Source organism: Dermacentor albipictus, chromosome 1 (genome assembly GCF_038994185.2).
Source record: "Dermacentor albipictus isolate Rhodes 1998 colony chromosome 1, USDA_Dalb.pri_finalv2, whole genome shotgun sequence".
In the NCBI taxonomy this organism is placed as follows: Eukaryota; Metazoa; Arthropoda; class Arachnida; order Ixodida; family Ixodidae; genus Dermacentor; species Dermacentor albipictus.
Genome location: NC_091821.1, coordinates 28,673,572 through 28,696,501, shown reverse-complemented (window position 1 = coordinate 28,696,501; position 22,930 = coordinate 28,673,572). Strand labels below are relative to the sequence as shown.

At 48.4% G+C, this 22,930-nt stretch overlaps 1 protein-coding gene across 2 annotated transcripts in view; it reads left to right on the top strand.

Annotated features, from left to right (window-relative positions):
- Dora (zinc finger SWIM domain-containing dorado) overlaps positions 1–22,930 on the top strand; it is a 217,181-nt gene that overhangs the window by 132,840 nt on the left and 61,411 nt on the right. For both annotated transcript variants that reach the window (XM_065437182.2, XM_065437183.1), the window contains exons 21-22: positions 12,860–13,317; positions 14,932–15,253. In XM_065437182.2, coding sequence (XP_065293254.1) covers positions 12,860–13,317; positions 14,932–15,253 — 780 coding nt within the window. The remainder of the gene's footprint in view (positions 1–12,859; positions 13,318–14,931; positions 15,254–22,930) is intronic.

Sequence of the window (22,930 nt, the reverse complement as noted above, 5' to 3'; positions counted from 1 at the left end):
CTCAGGCAACCTTCCGCCTGACGCTACCTTGCACCCACAGGACATCGCAGCTCTACAGCTTCACCTGCCTCCGTTCTGGCACAAAGACCCACAAGTTTGGATTACCCAGGTCGAAGCCTCCTTCGATCTATACCACATCACTTCAGAAACTTCTCGGTATCGCCACTTACTTGCCAACCTGTCTCCTGAGATTGCTCATGAGGTGGAGGACGTCATCGCTGCACCTTTGGGTGATGTCCCATACCAGCAAATGAAGCAGAGTACAGTAAAACCTCGTTAATTCGAATTCGGACTATTCGAAATCCTGCGTAATTCGAAGGTTTCTGGCGGTCCCAACAGTTTGCATGCAAATTTTGCCGGATAATTTGAACAGCCAGCGTGCCCATATCCGGATAATACGTCAGTTTAAACCATGGCCTCCGTTATTTTTCCGTCCCTTCGTGATCTACGGCGGTAACAGTGAATTGCTGCGCACTGTAAGCAGACTGGAGGGCGCAGCCAATGATGCGGCGAACTACCGCACCAAGCAGTCGCGCATTACTGACTACCATGTTTACACAATTGTAAGTCGACCACTTTTTTTTAAATTTGAAAATCTGAAGTTGGGGGGGTCGACTTACAATCGAAACCAAAACATGGCACTGCACAAAAAGCGAGACCAACGGGGGCTACAACGTAGTTAGAATTTTATGTTTGCTCTATGGCCCTACCTGTAGCTTTTCGCTATCCCGCATATTTGTTCGCTTTTCGGAAGGGTTTTTCAACGTTTTTGAGAGTTTTACAGTGCACACAACACTCATGAGGGAGTGTCGATAGCTGATGGAAGCACCGCTGTTCCATTCGTGGCGGCACCCTCAGAATGGCGGCGCTTGCGGGTAGTATCGGTAGTTCGTGGAAGAGTACTGCTCGCAGGTTTCTCTTCGCCTGTTGCACTTAGCTTTCTTTATAGTTTGACAAAAGGCATTGGTTTGACATGTTTCACTTGACTGGCGGCTACGTGCTACTTCTATGCTTCCTCAGTCGTCATGAGTGCTCCAGGGCCACTATTCATTAGGCACTCGTTACAGCAGCGTTCAAGAGGGCTGCCATCCTTTACGCCGTAGAAACATCACTGCACAGCGGGCCGCAAGTTCGATACTTCTGAACAGGTGGTGCGAGAGTGGCGACTGCAGCGAAGCGAAATTTTCACCTGTTACGGCAAGTGGGGAATTTCCCACGTGCCGAAGTCTGGACGCTTTCCGGGGCTGTAGGCTAAGCTTGCGGCGTACATCGCTGAAATGCGCGATCGGTCCCTGCCAGTCAAGTGCGACATGGTCATAAAACAAGCCCGGATCTTCGCCTTTTAAGGACCTGCTCCGCTGTGAGTGCGAGTGGCTGGCGGCAGAAGACCGCGAAATTACGCCAACCGGACCTGTCAAAAGAGCCACCCTGAAGGCTGCGTGTGGTTGGGTGCATTCGGCGTGGGCTGCTGTTCCACAAGATGTCGTGGTGCGCTCGTTTGCCAAATGCGAAATTTCGCGGGACGACGACGCGCTGTGGGACCATAGCAACGATGAGGATGGCAGCGCTAGTGAAGATGAGTAGTCCAGTGACCATGTCAGCTACTAATAAATTTTCGTTATCGAATGTGCCCTCAAGTATGCTCCCTTTTCTTTATTTTTTTTCTTGTCACGCGATATGGGGGGGGGGACTTACAGTCGAGTTGCCTTACAATAGTGTAAATACGGTACTTCAAGTGACCGTTTTTCAGGCGAAATAAATAAATGTGCAGTGTCGATACAGCCACATTTCGTACGTTTATGTCTCGTTTTTCGTCCATTTTTGATAATTCGAAACCCTGTTAATGCTATGATTTTTCGCGGTCCGACGGACTTCGAATTAACGAGGTTCTACTGTATTTTGGACTGCACCATGGTGTCTGAGAGTGTGAGCCTCCAGCACCTGCTCACCTCTGAGGAGCTTGTAGATTGCTGCCCTTCCCAGCTGCTCAACAGCATGCCACGGCTCCTGGGCTCAAGCAACGTCGACGCAAACAGGGCACTGTTGAAGGAGCGCTTCCTGCAGCGCTTGCCACCGTCCACCTACCTTATCTTGGCCGCTACAGAAGACTTGACCCTCGACCACCTTTCCCAGCTCACTCAGTTTGCTGATCGAGTCCACGATGCGACTTCTTCTGTCACCGCTCTCTCTTCAACACCAGAGTCCTCGATCATGGCCCACTTAGGGCCGATTTACACTCGAGCCGCCCATTGCCGCAAGCCGCACCGCACGCGTGCGGTCGCGCGAAAGATTGCACGTATCAAACACTTGTGCATAAATTTAGGTTTACGATGTGTGAGGTATACACTGTGCACACAGTGTAAATGGTAATTTGTGCACAAGTGCTGGATACATGCAATTTTTCGCGCGACCGCAAGCGTGCAGTGCGGCTTGCGGCGATGGGCGGCTCGAGCGTAAATCAGCCCTTAGAGACTCAGATCGACCAGCTCGCCCTTCTCCGTCGATTCCCTTCGGACATCCTCTCGTGACCAACGCGGCTCCTCCTCACGTCCCACCCGCCGTCCCTCTACCTCGAGCTGTCCCCGCTCGCGCAATCCTTGAAGCTCGCCTATTTGCTGCTACCGTAGCACTTTCCAACACCACGCTCGCCAGTAAGTCCCCATTCCAGTGGTCGGGAAATGCACGGCGAGATCACTGACGGTGGCCTGTGACCTCGCCTTTTCTTCGTCGTGGATCGCATTTCTGGCCTCCGCTTTTTTGTGGACACTGGTGCAGAGGTCAGTGTACTGCTGTCCTCCTAGCGTGACCACGCTTCTTAGTCACCTGGCCCTGCACTCTGCCCGGCGAACTCTACCTCCATCGCCACATATGGTCTACAGTCCCTCACTCTCGACTTTGACCTGCGGCGCATATTCTGGTAGGTCTTCATTGTTGTGAATGTCAATCAGCCTATCCTCAGCTCCTACTTCCTGACCCATTTCAACTTCAACATCAGCATGCGCTGCCGTCGCCTGATTGACAGCAAGACGTAACACTCCATCCCTAGAGTTCTGTTGGCTGTCGCCGTCACTGGCATTCTGCCATGCCCGTACACCCGCATCCTCGAAAAATTTGCTGAGGTGACGAGGCCCTGCAATTTAAATCGGCCATCGAAGCACAGCGTAACCCATTGAATTGTCGCACATGGCCCACCCGTTGCTACTCGTCTGCGTCACTACTTTGGTGAGCGTCTGACCATTGCTAGACGGGAATTTGAGCACATGCTCCAGCTGGGTATTATTCGCCGTCCATCCAGCAGTTGGGCCTCCCCACTTTATCTGGTACCCAAGAAAGAACCAGGGGATTGATTCGTGCGGTGACTACCAGGCGCTCAACACAGTCCATGATAGCTATCCCCTTCCACACATTCAAGATTTCACAGGCCACTTGGAAGGATGCAAAATCTTTACTAAAGTGGACCTTGTCAACACCTATCACCAAATCCCCATTGAGCCTGTACTTCATTCTCTTCATTCAGCCTGTTGGAGTATGTGCGCGTGTCCTTTGGGCTACGCAACACAGCTCAAACGTTCCAAAGATTCATTGTCAAGGTAACGCGCAGACTCTCGGCTGTATTTGCCTACATCGACAACATCCTCGTCGTGAGTCCCAATCCACACGATCACGAGCATCACCTCTGGGAACTCATTCAATGCCTTCAACAATTTCGCCTGATTGTCAATCCCAGAAATGAGTCTTTGGGTCTTCCGAGCTTGAGTTCCTGAGTCACCACATCTCTATGCTAGGAATTCGTCCATTGCTCTCCCATGTCCAGGCTGTGCAAGACTTCCCAGCACCCACTATCCTACACTAGCTGTGTGAGTTCCTGGGCCTAGTGAATTTCTCCCAGTGCTTTATTCTGCACTGTGCTGAGCTTCTGCATCCATTGACTGACCTGCGCACGACCAAGGACTCATCCACAATTTCCTGGTCTCCTGAAGCTCAAGCTACTTTCACGGCTGCTAAACAAGCTATTGCCAATTCGGTGCTTCTCATCCACCCAAAAACTAATGTGCCTAGTCGCATCATGGTCGATGCTTCCAGTGTGGCCATCGGTGCTGTTCGCCAGCAGCAAATTGACTCCGAGTGGCATCCACTGGGCTTCTTCTATATGAACTTCCAACCTGCCGAGACTCGCTACAGTGTTTATGGCCGCGAGCAGCTCGCGACCAAAAATGCACACGGATATGATGCTGCTGCTGATCAATTATTTGCATCCCCTTTGAAACGAGGCAGTGACAAATAGTCACCTAGCCTGCTTGAGTTGACCAGGTCCAGCTACACGCAACTGCTACATGCAACTGCTACATGTTGGGACACTTCGTGGAATACAGTGAAACATCATTAAACCTTAGCTGGCCGGGGCTCGGAAAAAGTATGTACTGAACAGTAGTACTGCTTAACCAAAATAGCATGAGATTGCCCACTTGCCTGTAAAAAACGGAACTCGGAGAGAGTGCGATGAAAGGGCGAAAACATGCAGTATTTATTCACTTCGCGTGACAAAAGTCTGTTATTTTTGTTTCATGGCCCGGCAGCCTAGCAGTGACGACAGCGGCGTCAGACTCTCTTAAGGGGGGACGCGGCTTGCGCATCGCGAAAAATTGCCAAAAAATTGATTTTTTGAAAAACACGTTTTCAGTTTTCTATAACCCTTTTTTCTATTTGATACCCAAATATCATCACTGTAATCCACTTGGAGGCGATCTAAAAAATTCGTTTTATCAGCCAAGGTGGCGAAAAATCTTGTGGAAATCAAGAAAGAACAGCGTTTTTCAAGCCACAATATCTCCGGAACAACACGACCGAGCGCCACCATCCTGGTCCCGTTGGAATATGTGTTTCTCCGTCCTTAAATTTGTTGCTTCAGCTATCTCCTCTATACAGAAACAAGTGCACAAAAAGCAAATGATTGAACGTCATGCCGGAGTCTGCGATTGGCCGCGCCCGCCACGTGACTCCAGCGCGGTTCGCCATTGGTCCGGCACTCGCTTCATCTGCTCCACTCTTTGCACGTCGAGAGTCTGTACGTCACCACTCGCCGTAATCTCGACGTGTCAAAACGGGCACTACGCAGACATCGCAGTAGCATGGCCGATCCCTATGATTGTTTCAGACGTTTCAGACGTTTTCAGACGTTTCAGACTCGCGGATAAACATTCTGAGCATTGGCGATGCGGATTTCGCGACCAAGATTCACGCGCAGAATCCTCAGACATGCGACTAAGCCTTTCAGCACTCGGTGTTTCGGAATTTGTGATGGAGCACATCGCGCACGCAATTCTCAGACACGTGGCTAAGCATTTCGTGCCTAGGGAGTCTCCGATTCGGCGATCAAGCACATCACGCGCGGACTTCTCGGACCCTCGCCTAAGCATGTTTTTATTTATTTATTTATTCAGTACCCACAGGCACCAAAAGGCATTACAGTGCGGGGCAAGGTTTAACAGAACAGGTATAAACTTTCGCAAAATATATATATTTTTTTTTTCACCTGACGTGAGAAAAAACAACAAAAGTTCAACAGAACTTACAGAATTTTCAAGACACGGTAAGTTATACATGGGCAAATTCAATCTAATGGTAAAAGAAATGGGCTAGCTGAGTCACTTCAACAGGGCAAAAAATACATCATTTGTCACGACGTTGACGACACTGGCAGGTAACCTATTCCATTTTTGTATAGTTCTTGGAAAAAATGTTTTCTTATACAGTTCTGTCTTGCATGGAACTTCTCGTACCTTTAGCGCATGATCCACGCGTTGTGATCGGTAATGAGGTGGCATTATATATTTGTCCATTTCTATACCAATTGTACCGTAGAATATGGAATGGAAAAGCTTCAGTCGCAGCCTTCTGCGTCGTACCTCCAAGGTATCCCATTTGAACTCTTCCTTAGCACTCGTAACGCTGAAATTAACTTTGTATCGACCTGACACGTACCGCACACCTAAATTCTGTACCTTCTCAAATTTATTAATGTCACGTGCCGTCGGAGGGTCCCACACTACACAGCCGTACTCAAGGACAGACCTTACGTACATCTTGTACAGCAGCTCTCGTGTAGACGTGCTGAATGCTCTGGAGTTCCTACGAAGAAAACCTAACATTTTCCCTGCCTTAGCGGTTACATAGTTAACCTGTTTCTGCCATGATAATTCTGGAGTGTACCAAACACCTAGGTATTTAAACTGTGTTACTTTAGCTATTAAATTGTTATTCAAGGTGTAAGAGAAATTTATAGGGTTCTTCTTTCGAGTAAATGTCATGTTGACTGTTTTGGTTAGGTTTATCTGCATGCACCACTTAGTGCACCATTCACTAATTAGACTGAGGTCTTCCTGAATCAGACTGGCATCATCCATGTTGTTAGTCACCCTATATAACTAGCAGTCATCTGCTAACAGCCTTAGCTGCGATGTAAGACCTTCGCCAATATCATTAATATACAATAAGAAAAGTAAAGGCCCCAGGACGGAGCCCTGGGGTACACCGGATGTAACTGCTTGCGGGCGCGACTGAACCCCGTTTACAACCACGACCTGCCGGCGCAGGGTAAGATATTCTTTAACCCATGCGACAACCTCGGACGTGCATCGGCACGTCGGACTGCGCGAGTAAGCGCATCGAGTGTCGACTCCTCCAGCCTGCGACTAGCCATTTCCCGCACCTGCATTTCGCACTGCACGAATAAGCGCATCGAGTGTCGACTCCCCGAGCCCGCCGCTAGGAATCTCGCGCGTCGGCACCTCGGACTGCGCAATTAAGTGCATCGAGCGTCAACTCCTCGAGTCCGCGACTAGGCATCTCGCTCACCGGCACCTCGGGCTGTGCGGCTAAGTACTTCGCGCATCGGCACCTCGAACTGCGCGACTAAGCACATCGCGCGTCAGGTCCTTGTATCTGCGACTAGGCATTTCGCACATTGGCACCTCGGACCCACAACTAAGCATATTGCGCCGTCACTCTATGATCTTATTGTCATGATAGCTCGTAACAATATCTGTCATACCACTCCTTCATAAACAGAGCTTCATCATGAGCTCTTTTCACAGGCCCCTTGGGCTGGCACAGACACCTGGCTGCAGAAGTGATTTGAGGCATCATACAAAAGTACAATTCTGGAAAGCACCTAGCAGCTGCATATCTATCGCTGGCTCTGTGATCCTAAGTTCTACAGCCATTGTCAAGTAAAGATGACTTGAGAGGCTACTGACTCTCAGAGCCTTCATTCAGTAATATGGTCAATTCTACCAAAAGAAAAAAAACCTCACTGATTGTACTAGAGATTGCTATCAATCGGGCAGCCTGTGGGTACAGGCTGCCTGAATGTACACCGGAACTATATTCATGCCCACACAGAGTTCTGCACGTCACTTGGTTTGAAACTTGGGCACCATGCTCTTTTTAGAGCAGCAACAACAAAGAATGCCCTATAATAAAGGGGGGGGGGGGGGGGGTGTCGAGCACACCAGACCAGAGGCCACATGTACAAGAAGCCCCACATTTTCTCAAAACTGTTTTTCTGCCTTTCTGCTCAGTTTCTGGAGCTGATTTCTTTGTTACCGTGTAAATATTATGACTCTGTTTATTTATTTATTTTTTTTTCTTCTTCAGTCACGTTCCTTGGGCTACAATGCAGATTGTGACATTCTCGCTTTCTTATCTTGACCCTTTGTAAGTTTACAATATAGCTATTAGTCTACCCCAAAAGTGTGCCTGATGCGAAGGTAACATAAAATATGGTACTCCAAAAAATTTGTGTTGCGAAAAAGAAAAATGCAAGAATGTCACGACCTTTAGCATGCATTTTGCTATGCAGTCAATACTTAACAAGCCTTCTATCACGTTTTTAATCTACCCCAGGCTCTCCAGAAAGTTAGAGGGACAAATATTCTGCTCAATAAATTTGAATAAAATGTTCTCAACATATCACTCTGAAACTTTTATGGAAGCATCAGGGAGACATTCTAAACATTTGTGCCAGTTTTCGTCAAAATCCATTAAGAAATAAGGAAGTTGATTTTCAAAGCCACGTCCTCCTTAGGAGGGGGGGGGGACTCTGCCTTTGAGAACCGAAAAATTGCTAAAAAGTCTAATTTTGGAAAACCACATATTCAGGCAGTATGTCTTATAAACTACCATTTCTCTAAATATCAACGTCTAATTCATCGCGAAGCTATTTGAAATAAAGTTTATAACGAGCCACGGCAGCCCTCGAGCGGTAAGCAAGCACTCAAAATACCCCTGCTTGGTGCGAACGCCATTTCTCCACCGCTCCCCCGAGCGCCGCCATTTTAGTGTTGTTTTGTTTGTGCATTCTTCTGCTTTTATTTCCCCTCCACCCGCGGCGGCGGCAGCGCGGGAGAGGCGTAAATGGCTCATTAGAGGGCTTGCAAGAGCTTTCAAGTTTCCCACGGCTGAGACGCGAAGCTGAGATTAGGCGAAGCATGCACTCCTCAAGGACATGGGGGAGCCCAGAACTTCCGTTGGCTGCTGCGTGCAATGACGTAGTGGTCTCCTGCATAATGCATCCGGCCGTCGTCTGCTTCGGCTCCTCCATCGCCAGCGCCCTTTGTGTGTTCCGCTTGCTATCATCTATCTTTGCAGCCATTCACAAATTCTCGAAGTTTCTACTGTCTTTATGAGACCATTGTTGTGTTTAGCCTGCCGATTGTTGTGCGGTCGACCACGATGGGCCCAAAAAAACTCGACGTCGCACGCATTCGGTGCAAGGAAGCGTTCTATAAAGCTCACCCGCATGGCGATGGTCGCCACTCACCAGCACGCCGACGATGATCGTGCCGATAGTTCCTGTGGGGCAGCTTCTGCTTCATTATGCAAGAGCGTGGTTGCGTCGACGCTTCTAGTAACGTGACTCCTGCTCCACCGGCGCAAGAATTTGTGGTGACGAGTGCGCCTGGTGTCTCGTGCTCATCGACAGCGGCTTCCAAATTCTCTCTTTCATCTGCCTTGGACAGTGCAATCACGTCGTCCACTGTGCACTTGAAAACATGTTTCCTGACATGTGAGGAGAAAGAGGCGGCGAATAAAAAATGCGCTGCTGTGCAGCGAAAACTTGCCGCTACGTCAGCGACAGAGTGAAAATTTAAAGCAATGGAGCACAATCCTAAAGCTGCCACAGCTACAACTGAAGGCGAAAAATTTCTCCTTGTGCAAATGGATGTCCTAGGCGACCTGCTATCCGGGACCCCGTGCCAGCGATGCTTCGCGACTGCGATGAAGGTTCAAGGAGGCACCGAACTTGGACTTGCAACAACAGTTGAGCTGCTATGTTTACATTGTGGAGTAGTTGCAAGCTCGTGGAGTTCTGCTCGTCAGAATGACTCAATGGCCTTTGACGTGTGTATGAGAGCCATTGTGGCAACAAAACAGATAGGGAAGGGACAAACAGCCCTCAATGACTCTTGGGCAGCGATGAACGTGTCCCATCGTGGCCTGCATCGAGACTTTTCAGAAGCACTTGAAGAAATTCAGGGAACCGCAGACACAGTGCGTAGACAAGTTTTATGTAGAATCTGCTTCTGCTGTGAAAACTACCTACAAGGAAATGGATCCATATTTCAGCAGGGATATCACAGTAAACTTTGATGTAACATGGCACAAGCGTGGCCACACGTCCCATATTGGAGTTAGTGCAATAATTGAATATCATACGGGCGGACCTCATCTTGGGTCAATTTTTTATTGAACCAGTGCCTTGGTTGCCAAGTAGGACCAAAGCCTGGACCCAGGCTATGCAAGCTGGCAGGAGGATCATGCGTGCCAGAAGAACACTAAGTCTGGGAGGATGGAGGTTTAGGCAGCTGTCATCCTTTTCTCAGGTCCGGTGCCAAAGTACAACCTCCGTTACACAACACTCGTGTCTGACGGAGATAGTGCCACCTTCTCTGCCCTTGTGCATTGCAAATGTTTATGGACTGGTCCCCATTTCGAAAGAGGAATGCCTGAACCACATCTAGAGGAGGATGGGGACAGCACTGCGCAACCTTGTGCAGAAAAGTGACCGGGCTTCAGGAGGGAAGGGCAGGCTGACAAAGGCCCTCATTGACAAGTTGACCGACTATTATGGCTGGGACCTACAAAACAATTCCAACGATGTGGCTGCAATGCAGCGTGCAGTGATGGCATCGTACCACCATGTGACATCAACAGACGAGGATCCTCACCACGACTTGTGCCCTGAGGGTGCAGACTCGTGGTGTCGTCATAACGCCAGCAAGAGTGATGGTGTGCCACCTCCGAAGCATCCGTACAATCTTCCAGGCTATGTTGCAGAAGCACTGCTACCTGTTTATGAGTGCTTCTCACAGGATTTTCTTCTGCAACGCTGCCTGCGAGCAAAGAGGCAGAATGCATCAGAGTCATTTTGCTCCGTGCTGTGGTCCCTGATGCCCAAAGAGCAGTATGCGTCGCTGATTGCTGTGGAGACAACACTGCACGAGGCAGTTTTAAGATATGCTGGCTGCCACAGGGCCACCTAAGAGCTATGTTCATCAGTGGGGCTAACACCTGGCCACCTGGCCATTCAACGGGAAGCCGAGAAAGATTTAAATTATTTGGGTTTTACGTGCCAAAACCACTTTCTGATTATGAGGCATGCCGTAGTGGAGGACTCCGGAAATTTCGACCACCTGGGGTTCTTTAACGTGCACCTAAATCTAAGTACACGGGTGTTTAAGCATTTCGCCCCCATCAAAATGTGGCCGCCGTGGCCGGGATTCGTTCCCGCAACCTCGTGCTCAGCAGCTCAACACCGAGAAAGATTCTCTGCACTTGAAAAAGGCCACGAAGCGATCACAAGAGAAGGTCAAAAGGCGGAAAAAGAAGAGAGTGCCTAAGGATATCTCCATTACACTGCAGGACCAATATATGTGCTCAAAACTTTCAAAGCTAATTTTCTCAAAATGACTTTTTTGGCTGGTGAGGCTGCTTGTTCAAGCCATATCTCTGTAACCGCTCATCAGATTTCCAGAAGCTTTTTATTATTATTATTGTTGTTGTTGTTGTTGTTGTTGTTGTTGTTGTTGTTGTTGTTGTTGTTGTTGTTGCTGTGTATCTGAATAAATTTCTGAAGGCAAGACAAGCCCTTTTTTTTTTATACACTCTAAAAACTGTTTGAACCCTTTAGGGTGTATATTTGTCCCACAACAATAATCGTCATCTGCCTTGCTTGCGTTTCCTTTCTTGAAAACTCAACGCTCGCTACTTTCCTGTCGAGAATGCTGCGTCACACTGATAATGCGCATGCCGTTTGTGACTGGAAAGTATTGGGCTCGCAGCGTTAAAGAGAGGAAACGCGGGCAAGACAGATGACGATTATCATTGTGGGACAAATATACACCCCAAAGGGTGCAACTGTTTTTAGAGTGTATGTTATGTCTGTGATTTGTGATATTTAATCAAAATTTCATTGATAAAATTCTAATCACCAACACTAACTTCGGTGGTCTGCTAAAATTTGTGAGCAAGGAAACTTAAACAAAGGGCTCTGTCTTGCCTTAAGGTATCCCTCTGGGAATCATCATAGTGAATTTCGCAGGTGCAGCACCTTTTGAAAATTCTCCAGGCCTGGAATGAGGAAACCATTTGCACCATTCTGACATGTTGATGTAACTTTAGAAACAGTGAACATAACTGCATGAAATTTTGTAGTCCTACTAGTGCTTTTGCTATGAGTGTATCCTGAAAGTTTCATTAAGATATCTGAATAAACAAAAAAGTTGGTATCAGAGGATAGCCTCCCCCCTTAAGCTGCGAGCCAGCTTTTCCGCCAGCCCCCTCTTCTCGGCAAACACCTGCATGAGACTGACGTAACGCACAGCTTCTGCCACTGTTGGGCCTGAATCGCCCGTGCTGTCGCTTTCCATGACTTCATCACTGTCGTTAGGTGGCACTTCAGCTATAACACAGTCAATAATGGCGAAAAGTCAAACCTTGAAAAGTTGAACCTCATAGCTCGCATCTTTTCGTGGTCCCAGCAGCACTACCGAGCGTCTGCTCCTGTGCATTCCTAATGCCGCACACCATAGTCAACGGTAGATCCTTCTCGCGTGGCAGCGCCGACTTTGTGCTATGTTTGATAGCACCAACGATGTCCAATTTTTCTTTTATGCTGAGCACCTGGCTTTTGTCCAAGCTTCGGCATGATGCGAGTCCTAGCTTACATGAAGCCACAACATGGGCCACCAGTAGCCAGCCACAATGCTCTCTGGCTCAGCGCCAAAGGGATGTTGATGTTAATATGGCTTCACCAATCCAAGCGCCCTCTGCATTTGCCCCCCTATGAGGCCGTTGTGATCTCTGATGCTTGTTCTTATGCCTGGCCAAGCTACTGCCGTGATTGCGCTACGAAAAGTGCAGACACTACGTGTTAAACTATATATAGGTACGCAATAAGTTGGTACTGCTTATGCAGATACAAAATGCATTATGTTCAATGGCCGCTGTGTCGGGGATTTGACTTTACTACTTTTAAAACGAAACTATTTAAGCGCGTACCGTTTAATGAGGTTTCACTGTATTGGCAATGAAAGATCGCTTTTGATCCCCTTTGCGGTGCTCCCATTCCTCTTTGTCAGAATTGTTAGCAGTGCCACAGGTTTCGGGAGTATTTAAACATTTTGGCTACCGTTAGGTTTGCCGTGTAGCAACAAAATTTGTACGAGTTCAATAGAGTTTGTGAATATTAAAAGGCCATCATCTTGATAGCCATTGAAAAGGACCCATGAGCTAGTGATCTGCCCAGGTCGTGCTTGAATTGTAAGTGACCTTCCCTAATTGGGATCTGTATGCGCAGCCTGTGCGTGCTACCATCGGACAGCCCGCCACCCAGCCTGCATGCATCTGTAGGGGGAGCACCTTCACGCTTCCTGGCATCCGGAGGTGGGGCCCTTTCTGGGGCCAGCTCCGGGTCTCGGGCTCCGGCTGCTGTAGCTGCAGCCCCTCAGAAGCCCCCACCTCCAAGCCGCCTGAAGGGCAAGCGAGGTGCATGCCCGAGCCTGCCCAACCAGCCGAGCGAGGCCTCGGCCCACTTCATGTTTGAGCTAGCCAAGACTGTGCTGACCAAGGCCGGTGGCAACTCGAGCACGGCGGTTTTGTTCACCCAGCCCTCGGCCAGCCAGAACCATCGGGGCCCCCACCGAGCACTGCACATGTGCGCCTTCCAGATTGGCCTCTATGCTTTGGGCTTGCACAATGCAGTCTCCCCAAACTGGCTGTCACGTACCTACTCCTCACACGTTTCCTGGATCACAGGTAGGCCAACCTTTCAACTCCTCTTTCTCTCACCCTTACTGGAATCGGCATACGCAGGAGATGGAACAGAACATGAAAGCAAACATAATGGGCACCTATCCACAGCTGAATTTTCCACGTGAAAGGAGTTAAATGGTAGGCTCCATTTATGCGAATGTAAAGAAACCTTGAAACTTGCAACTAAATGAAAGAAGTGCCTGAAATATCACATTGCGTTAGAGAAAATGGTGACAGCTTAGTACAGTCGCCGACCGTTTATTCGGACCTCGCGGGGACTGCGGAAATCTCCGAATAAACAGGTGTCCGAAAAAGCAGATTAAGAAAAAAAAAATGAAATTCTTTATTTCCACGCACTTATTCGGGCTCCGCAGTAGGCTTGAAGAAATCGTGAATGCGCTGTTGCACGCTGTTCCGTTTACGCGCAATCAGATAAGTCTGAATCTCGGAGAGGGTCGTACGGTCACTATAGGCGCATGATAGGCGGCTGAAAGCACAGTCACTGCTTGTACACGCTCCGCATGCGACGGCAGCGTAGCACATGGTGCGTCATCTTCCGACTCAGTCATCGTCCGGCGGTGCAGCAGAAACCTGATGAATGATCGCGCCGTCGTCGAGTTCTGCGCATGTCAGTACAGCAGTGTCAGTACCTGTGAAACTGTCAATGAGACGGTGTCCGGAATCGCAATGCAACCACTGCGCAAGTCTCGGCAGAACATTTTCCACGTCGGTAGGGAGCACATCGGAAGGCGACAAATCTTAGGCCTCCCGGCACCTGCTTGCCGGCATTCCGCAGCGCAGTGTGCGCGGGCACTTGACGCGATGTTTCCGTATGCCGCATTGGATCACCGAAACCTCGACATAGCACACAAAGCAAACACCACCATGTCGACACCAGTCACACAAACGACAAAACGCGGCCTGCTCGCAGCGTCGTGCACGAACAAATCAGCTGCTGGATTGTCTTGACATGGCTTACTAAGCTGAAACCGGAACTGCTGCAGAGCCACTCTATCGGACTAGGCAGAAACGATGATGATGAGCGGGGATTTCCAGTAGCGCTGCTTCGTGGGGCAGCAAGGAAGCTCCGTTCAATACAAAAATGGCGTTCAGCAAGTCGAACCATGCACCGGTCAGAGTCGGTGCATGGTGCTCTCGAGCGAGTTGGCTCAAGGATCGGCAGTTGTTATACATTATGGTCTATGGGGAGAATGGCGGTGCCGCGAAGCTGACCGAATAATCGGGCATGTCCGAATTTTTGGAGTCCGGAAAATCGGTCGGCGACTGTACACCCAGAAAGGAACGCCTGTAAGGAAGAAATTTAAAAATAAGTTTTTGCAGTATCTTCTTTAGTTTGACTTCTGTTAATTTAATTTTGATCCTTATTATGCCTAAAGTGAGGCTTTAATTGCCTGTTTTAGGAACCTGAAACTCGCATATTTAGTACCTAAAAAACCTGTCTCTGGCAATTATACCAAATAAGTAATTTGATGCCTTATGGTATGCCATGTACAATTGAAGTGATCTGGTGACTTCTGTGTGAAGCTTTAACTGTACATGTCATGGCTTGAGTAGGAAAAAATTTGCTTTATGAACTGCCGTTGTATTTGACCCAAGGGCAAGCCATGGAAATTGGCAGCAGTGCACTCATGTTTCTAATGGACACGTGGGAGGGCCACCTGACACCCCCGGAAGTGGCGTCTCTGGCAGACAAAGCATCGCGAGGCCGAGATCCAGCCATGGTGCGGGCAGCTGCACAGCTGGCTCTGTCCTGCTTGCCGCATGCACACGCTCTCAACCCCAATGAAATCCAGCGAGCCCTCCTCCAGTGCAAGGAGCAGTCAGCTGCTGTGCTTGAGCAGGCATGCCTGGCGGTGGAGTCTGCTGCCAAGGGAGGCGGCGTTTACCCGGAGGTTCTCTTCGACGTTGCTCGTCGATGGTATGTTAGTGATAAGCTTGCAGTGTGTATGCAATGTTTTTGGGCTTACCTGAATCTGCTTTTTGCTGAATATTGTGAAATATGCAAGTTGCAGATGCTGTAGTCTTCTGGCTTTTAGTGAAGGGCAAAATTTTTTATACACTTCAGATACATCTCAGAGGATATGTTTAGGCCAAGTCATTCTTGGCTGAGGCATTTTATTATTGTTATTTATTTATTTATTTATTTATTTATTTATTATAAAGTAGTATTTGAACCTTTGAGGGTCACTGTCACGCATGTACAATGGCAACCACAAAACACCGTCTAACATCTTCTCAGAGATGCTGTTACCTCCCGTGAGTTCTTAAAAATATATTTACCATAGGGGTGTGCAAATACTCTATCACCAAATCAAATTGAATTGTGAACAATATTGATTATTCAATTTTTAGAATATTTGATATATTCGGTGTAGAGACCCACGCAGTGGCACATGTCGCGAGTGCTACGAAGCCCCTTGTGCTCAGTGCCGCCGAAGCGAGCATTTCACTTTGTTTTCGGCACAAAAGAAGCACCGAGCGCTCCACAGGCAGGCTACCCCAGCTGATGCGACAGTGGACTTTGTCACTGTGAGTACTCCCCGACGTCTAGTGCAAGGATTGGCCAAATTCAAGAATAGCACACACAGCACTGAAATGGCGCAATTCACAGAAAGGCACCTCTGTCGGTAAAAGTTTTTGTCTGGGTCGATAAGACCACTAGAAAAAATGCAACACAGACAGAGGGAGCGGCAACAAAGCGAGCGTGTATCTTGTGAAATGAGAAAGCATGGGTAATGATCAATCCTATTAGCTGCAGGTTTTATAATTGTATCTTCCACCATGTTTCTAAACTTTTTTTTTTTTCTGCCATAATGCTGGCGGGGTGAAGAGCAGCAGCGGCAAGCGAATTCCCCTTCATGCTGCCTCTCACTTCAACATGAACTAGGCATGGGTAAACAAAGCACACACGAAGCTGTCAAACCATGTCAACCCACCTATACCTTGCACTCACTGCAAACTATCTCCAAGATAGGGCGCACGCGGCTGCACTCAGCTGCGCCATGCGCCTCCACAGCCAGACTAGAAGAGCACATGTGCACTAGCCTGCCCCCCCCACTCCCTGCCTAACGCACATTCACTTCCCCCCGCTCACCTCGCGCCCTTCGATGCAAGAAGACTCCTCGCATCAAGCTACCATCCTTCTCGACTCACTCTCGACACTTTCCCTTGCAACTACAGCTGTTACCTCCCATGAGTTCTTAAAAATATATGGTACAGTAGGGGTGTGCGAATACTCTATCACCAAATCAAATTGAATAGTGAACAATATATACTACATTTTATTTTTCTAATATTTGATATATTCAGTGTAGAGACTCGCGCAGTGTAACATGTCGCGAGTGCTGTGGAGCCCCTTGTGCTCGATGCCGCTACTGCCTGCGGCTTCGATCTTATCGCACTTTTTCCTTTGTGCAGAACCTCACGGCTACTTCGATGTTAAAGAGTATGGGAGAATTTGCCTGGAATGTCCATATAGTTGCTATCACAATAAATATTACAGTCAACTCTCATAACAACGGACCCTGATAATCTGACAAAAAACGTTGCGTTTTATCCGAATTCCGTAATATCCTACACGCCTCACTTCCGAAACTTTTGTCGCAATGTCTAATAACTTTACTGCAAAGCGTGATTTACGATTGTTCAAAGTAAAAAACCTACCAAAAGAAAAGTCACAGTTTCGCCCGAAAGACGAAGCATCGATTGCCATACTAAATTAAGCAAGATAAGTGCAGCAGCAGTTCCAAGCGAATTGACCTTCATGCTGTCTCTCACTTCCACGCGAAATAAACGTCTAAAGCAGAGCTTGTACGAAGCTACCAGCACTGGGCACACTTTGTCCACATCGCAGATCACTTTCTAGATACGGCAGCCGCGTCATAAGCAGCAGCCACCAGAGCTCTCCTGCCCCCCCCCCCCCACCCCCCCTCCCCTTCATGCCTCGCGGTCAAAAAAAGACTGCACATTGCCACCCGCCTTTCTCCCTCGTACGCGTGATTGAGCTATGATCATCCGCTGACCCTAGCAAGTCAGTTGTCAACCCGTGTCAACACGATGAAAGTTTTTAGTATACGCCCGATTTTGAAAAAAAATAGCCTCCAATTTCATCTGCTCTAGCTGACATTCCATTGCAAAGCAGTCCGTTAAAATTGAACTGCGTTGCATTAATAAAATAGGTAGAACAAACTAAGGCTGAAATGTACTCTGCTATATCCGAAAGCCTCTTATATGCATATCTATTGTAATGAGCGTAGACTGTACTTTATGTAATTATGGGGACACACAATGCACAGCAGCTTGATGCCCCATTTTCACGATTGCTGTAACAGTATATCAACAAATGCGTAAGACTCATTTTATCACTACTAGGCAGCCTTTTTGCTCAGTATCTTTTTTTGCCTTTCTGCTCAGTATCTAGAACTGATTTCTTTGTTACCGTTTAGCATATTTTCACTGAGTTTTTTTTTTACGTTTCTTAGGCTGCAGTGCAGGTCGTGGCAAATCTCGCTGTCTTACCTTGACTTTTTATAAATTTATGATATGGCTATTCATCTACCTCGAAAGTGTGCTTGGTGTGAAGGTAACATAAAAAATAATGCTCCAAAAAATTTGTGTTGCAAAAAAAGAAAAGCAATACTGTCACGGCCTTCAGCACACATTTAGCTATGCAGTAAATACTTAACAAGCCTTCTGTTGCGTTTTTTAAGCTCGCAGGCCCTCCAGAAAGTTTTAGGGAGAAAAATTCTGCTCAATAAAATTCAATATAATGTTCTCAAGGTATCCTTCTGAAACTTTTATGGGAGCATCAGGGAGACATTCTAAACATTTGATTTTCATCAACATCCATGAAGAAATAAGGAAGTTGATTTTCAAAGCCACGTTCCCCCTTAAGCCAACTGTGATGAAAGTGCTACGCCAAATGCGCCGAACTTCTCTACGTAAGAAATACTGCTAAATGCTGCACCAAATTGTCTTTTATTACGTGTATTGTGCCACACTTGCGCCGGCCCGCATCTGCTCTGAACATTCGAGCAGACAAAAAAAAAGAAAAAAAGATCATGTTCTTTATAGGCGCTGAAGCAAATGAGCATATCTCTGACAGGGCCCTGGGCCCCTCTCCCTTTCTGCATCCGCCACTGCCTATGGAGAACGCGGCAGTGCTGTGGGGAAGTCCAAATAATCGGAGCAGGTCTAGAAAATTTATCAGTGACGGATATGCAGTAAAACCTCGTTAAACCGTACCCGCTTAAACAGTAGTTTCGGTTTAAAAGTAGTAAAGTCAAATCCCCGACTCAGCGGCCATTGAACATAATGTGTTTTGTATCCGCATAAACCATACCAGCTTATTGCATACGCATCGGTTAAAACGTAGGGTTTCAACTTTTCATCGCACAAACACTACGGTGCGTCGTCTCCATCGGGTTCCGGCAGAACAACAAGCCTCAGAGATGAAACAACGGCCTCCAAGCGCCCTGTGCGTTTGCGCGTGAAGCCACATCGACATCAGCATCATTTTGACGCCGTGCCAGAGAACGTTATGGCGTCGTGAAAGCTAGGACTCGTGTCATGCCGAAGCTCGGATATAAAAGACGCCGGGTGCCCAGCATAGAAGAAAAATTAAACATAGTCCGTGCTATCGAACGTGACACAAAGAAGTCGGCGCTGGCACGCGACAGGGATCTGCTCTTGACTACGGGGTGTGGCATTTGGAATGCAAAGAAGTTGATCGGCAGCGCTGCTGCGACAGCGAAGACATGTCGGCTACGTGGTTCGACTTTTCGCCATCGTTGCCTCTGTTGTTGCCGAAGGGTCGACTAGCAACAGTGATTAGGACGACATGGAAAGCGACAGCACAGGCGATTCAGGCCCAACAGTCGTATAAGCTGCGCATTATGTAAGCCTCATGAATGCAATCATCGCGACGAGAACAGAGGCGCAATAACGTAACTATATTCCAAACGAAAAGTATTCCAAAATCCGGCACCCGGCAATGAAAAAGGCGCCCCAGGACTTCTGCAGCACTACTGCGCGCATGCACCGAGAATACATAACGCCAACGAGGAATCTGCCATGCGAGTGTTTGTCGAGAAGAGGGGGCTGGCTGAGAAGCTGGCAGGCAGCTTCAATAAGTTTAAGGCCGCTGTCATCATGCTAGGCCACCGCGGCATCAAACAAAAATAACGCTTTTGTTGTGCAAGGTAATTAAATACTGCATTTTTTTTCCCATTTCATCGCACTATCTCTGAGTTCTGTTTGCGACAGGTAAGTGGGCAATCTCTTGCTATTTCGGTTAAACAGTACTACCGTTTAGTACGTACTTTTTTCGAGCTTTTTACGGCTTAACGTGGTTTCACGGTATTGCAATAGGACCAATACATAATCTAGTTAGCTGAAATGCGCCTTTTTTCATTTATTGATGCCTCTATATTTGTCATGGTGTGTTCATCCGTGGTACATGATTTCTCGCTGTAACAAGTGCCAGATATCTGCAGTTGCTACATGATAATTAATGGTACAGTCGACTCCCGTTAATACGAAGTTCACGGGGACCGCAAAAACCTTCGAATTAAACGAACTTCCAATTAAGCACAAAACACAAAAAACAGCACTTTATTTGTGGCGAAATCTAGTATTTTCTCTAAGAAAAATAGTCGGTCATCTTGCTTTGCTTCTTCTTGCCGAATCGCGCTTCTGAAAGCAAGTTCTGCAGGCTGTAGATGTGGTTGAACGCTTCTTCCGCGTTACCTTCAGCGGCAAAGAAGCGCTCCGCGAGAGCAAGGCCCGCAGCTACATCGGCAGCCTTAGGTTGCGGCTCGCCTTCAACGTCATCGTCGCTTTCCTGGGTCGCTTCCTGGGGCCGAATAATCTCTGTCAGCGCACCGCACGTTTCGACCGCCTTGTCTATGGCGACGTAATCTTCAAAATTGACGTCCCCGAGAGCATCACCAAAACCAGTGCTGTCAAGCTCGCTTGTTGACACTTCCTCCGCTGAAATTTCAGAGGCATCCTCCGAAGAAGCTGCCACAAAACCGCAAGCCCTGAAGCAGTTTGCGATTGTTTCTTGCTTCACACGATCCCATGCTCGCGCCAACATGTGGATGGCACTAAGCAGGCTCACCTCGTACTTTGTGGAGCTATCCATACACAAAATCGATGCACTCGAGGAGGTGCCGCCTGTTCAGGACTTTAACATTCTTGATGATGCCTTGGTCCATTGGCTGCAAAACAGCCGTTGTGTTTGCAGGCAAAAATGCAAGGCGTATTGCACTCAAGGCTGGCACATTCACGTGAGCACTGCAGTGATCGACAAGGAACAACACCTTGCGATTCGAAGCAGCAAACTTGCGGTCCAGTTTGCTTATCCAGCTCTTGAAGATTTCGGCCGTCATCCACGCTTTTTTGTTCGCCTCATAGTCCACAGGCAGCGTCTTCACGCCTTTAATGCATCTCGGCTTCGCGGCTTTCTCGATCACAAGTAAGCGACATCGTTCCGTGCCAGTCATGTTTGCCGCGATCAGCACCGACACTCTCTCCTTGCTGCGTTTGCCCCCAGCACAGTCATCGTCCTTGAATGTCAGGGTCTTCTCTGGTAGAAGCCGATAGAAGAGTGCAGTCTCATCTGCATTGAAGATGTCTTCCGGTCTGTATTCGGCGAGATATTCAAGCAGCTTTCCATCCTTCCATGTGGCGCATGTTTCCTGGTTAACGGACGCCTTTTCACCACACACGCTCTTGAAAACCAGGTCATGGCGATCTTTAAAGCGCGTCAGCCATCCATCTGACGAAACGAAGTCATCGATCCCCAACATTGCTGCAAGCGTTCGGGCTTTCATCGCAACGATGTCTCCGCTGAGAGGAAGTTTGTTGCTCCTGGCCTCCCTAATCCAAACCAGCAGAGCCTTCTCCAACTCTGGGTAAGCGCCGGTGCGCATTCGCTTCCGAGAAGTCTTGAACTTGTCGTTCTCAAATGCATCCATTATTGTGCGCTTGTTCTTGATGTAGTTGGAGAGCGTGTTCGGCTTGATCCCGTACTTCCGCGCTATGTCTTGTTTGGCGACACCTCCCTTCTCAACTTCCTTCAAAACCTCGACTTTCGTTGCCAGGTCGAGCGTGCGATAAGAGCCACGGTTTGCCATGGCTGTAAACTGTGCGACTAGGTACAGTCAATTCCGAATCACCCGTGGAACAACCTAGCCTACGAGCTACCCGCACAAAGGCGCTCGACCAACACAGGTTTCAACATACGCTGCGCACGCTGCAAGACTAATCTCACACAATCTCACCACTGCCAGTATGCAGCGCTGCGTGCACCTATGGCACCCGCGTGGCCTCCGCGATCGGCTCGGGCCACGCGCGGCAGCCGCGCGTGGCCTCCGGCGGGAGGCGAAGCGGCTTCCGCCGGAGTTGATTGCGGAGGCCACGGCAGCCGTAGCAATTAATAATCGCGCCGCACCAAGAAGGATCGCGTTGCGGGCGGCTGCGGTGGCGATGACACCAACGCGGAGCACGGAACTGTTGCAACACTTGAAAAATTGCGCATTCTACCAAAGAATGACGGTCACCTCGAGGATCCCGGCTGAAAATTAACTTCCAATTAAACAATATTACTGGATGAGGACTTCGAATTATCGAGCGATTTCTTCTGTAGGATTACATGCAAAACTGACGGGACCAGCACTTCATTTCTAATTAACCGAAAATTCCAATTAAGTGGCTTCAAATTATCGGGAGTCGACTGTACAGGCGCCGACCGATAAATCGGCCACCGGTAATCTGGACATGCTCGGTAATTCAGACAGCTTTGCGGCATCACCAATAGCCCCTTAGACTTAGTGTGTAAAGACAGCCGCCAGCGCTACATTCATTTTTCCTGACTCCGTCCACGGCTGTAGCGTACACAGACTCTGCCACCATTATCTTCTCCGGCAACTTCCGTGAGACAATCAAGTATGGCCTCGGAGATTACACGCTAGATGAAAATCCCTGAGGCCTTGCCTTGGTCGCAGCACTGCACCTCAGAAACTTAACTGCAAACGCTGATCTTGGAGGCTTTGCCTGAATTGTTAGTTCGCATCAACATTGCACTCATCACATCCATTCCGGCACTGGCGCGCATGGCCTGCTCTTGTTTGTTGAATTTGCCTTTCAGACAGCGTTCCGGTATTCTGTGCTTGTTTGTTTGTATAGTGTGCGTTCCAGAAAGCACTCTGCTGGCTCCAAGAAGTCTTTCTCGTGAAGTTATCGACAGTCCACATCAAATTGCACCAACAGTGCCCTCGCAGTTTGACTCCGAAGGAGTCTAGAGTTGCAATCCCAATGAGCCCAGCTCCACAACTGAAGAGCCTGAACTGCCGCCTACCACAACGAGCTCAAATGCAGACATCATTGATGGCATGCTAGGTTGTGGTGTGTCGATTACTGCCGCCGTTACATTTGAAGACTTTGCAGATCTCGACAGCGTGGTGTTGTGGTGTGACAAACTGAACGATGACGAAACAATCGAACAAGTTCTCCTACTGTCAAACTGCGACTCCAACTCGGATAGTGATTATGTGCCATGTGCTCCAGAGCCTTCACATGCAGATCTGAGTAG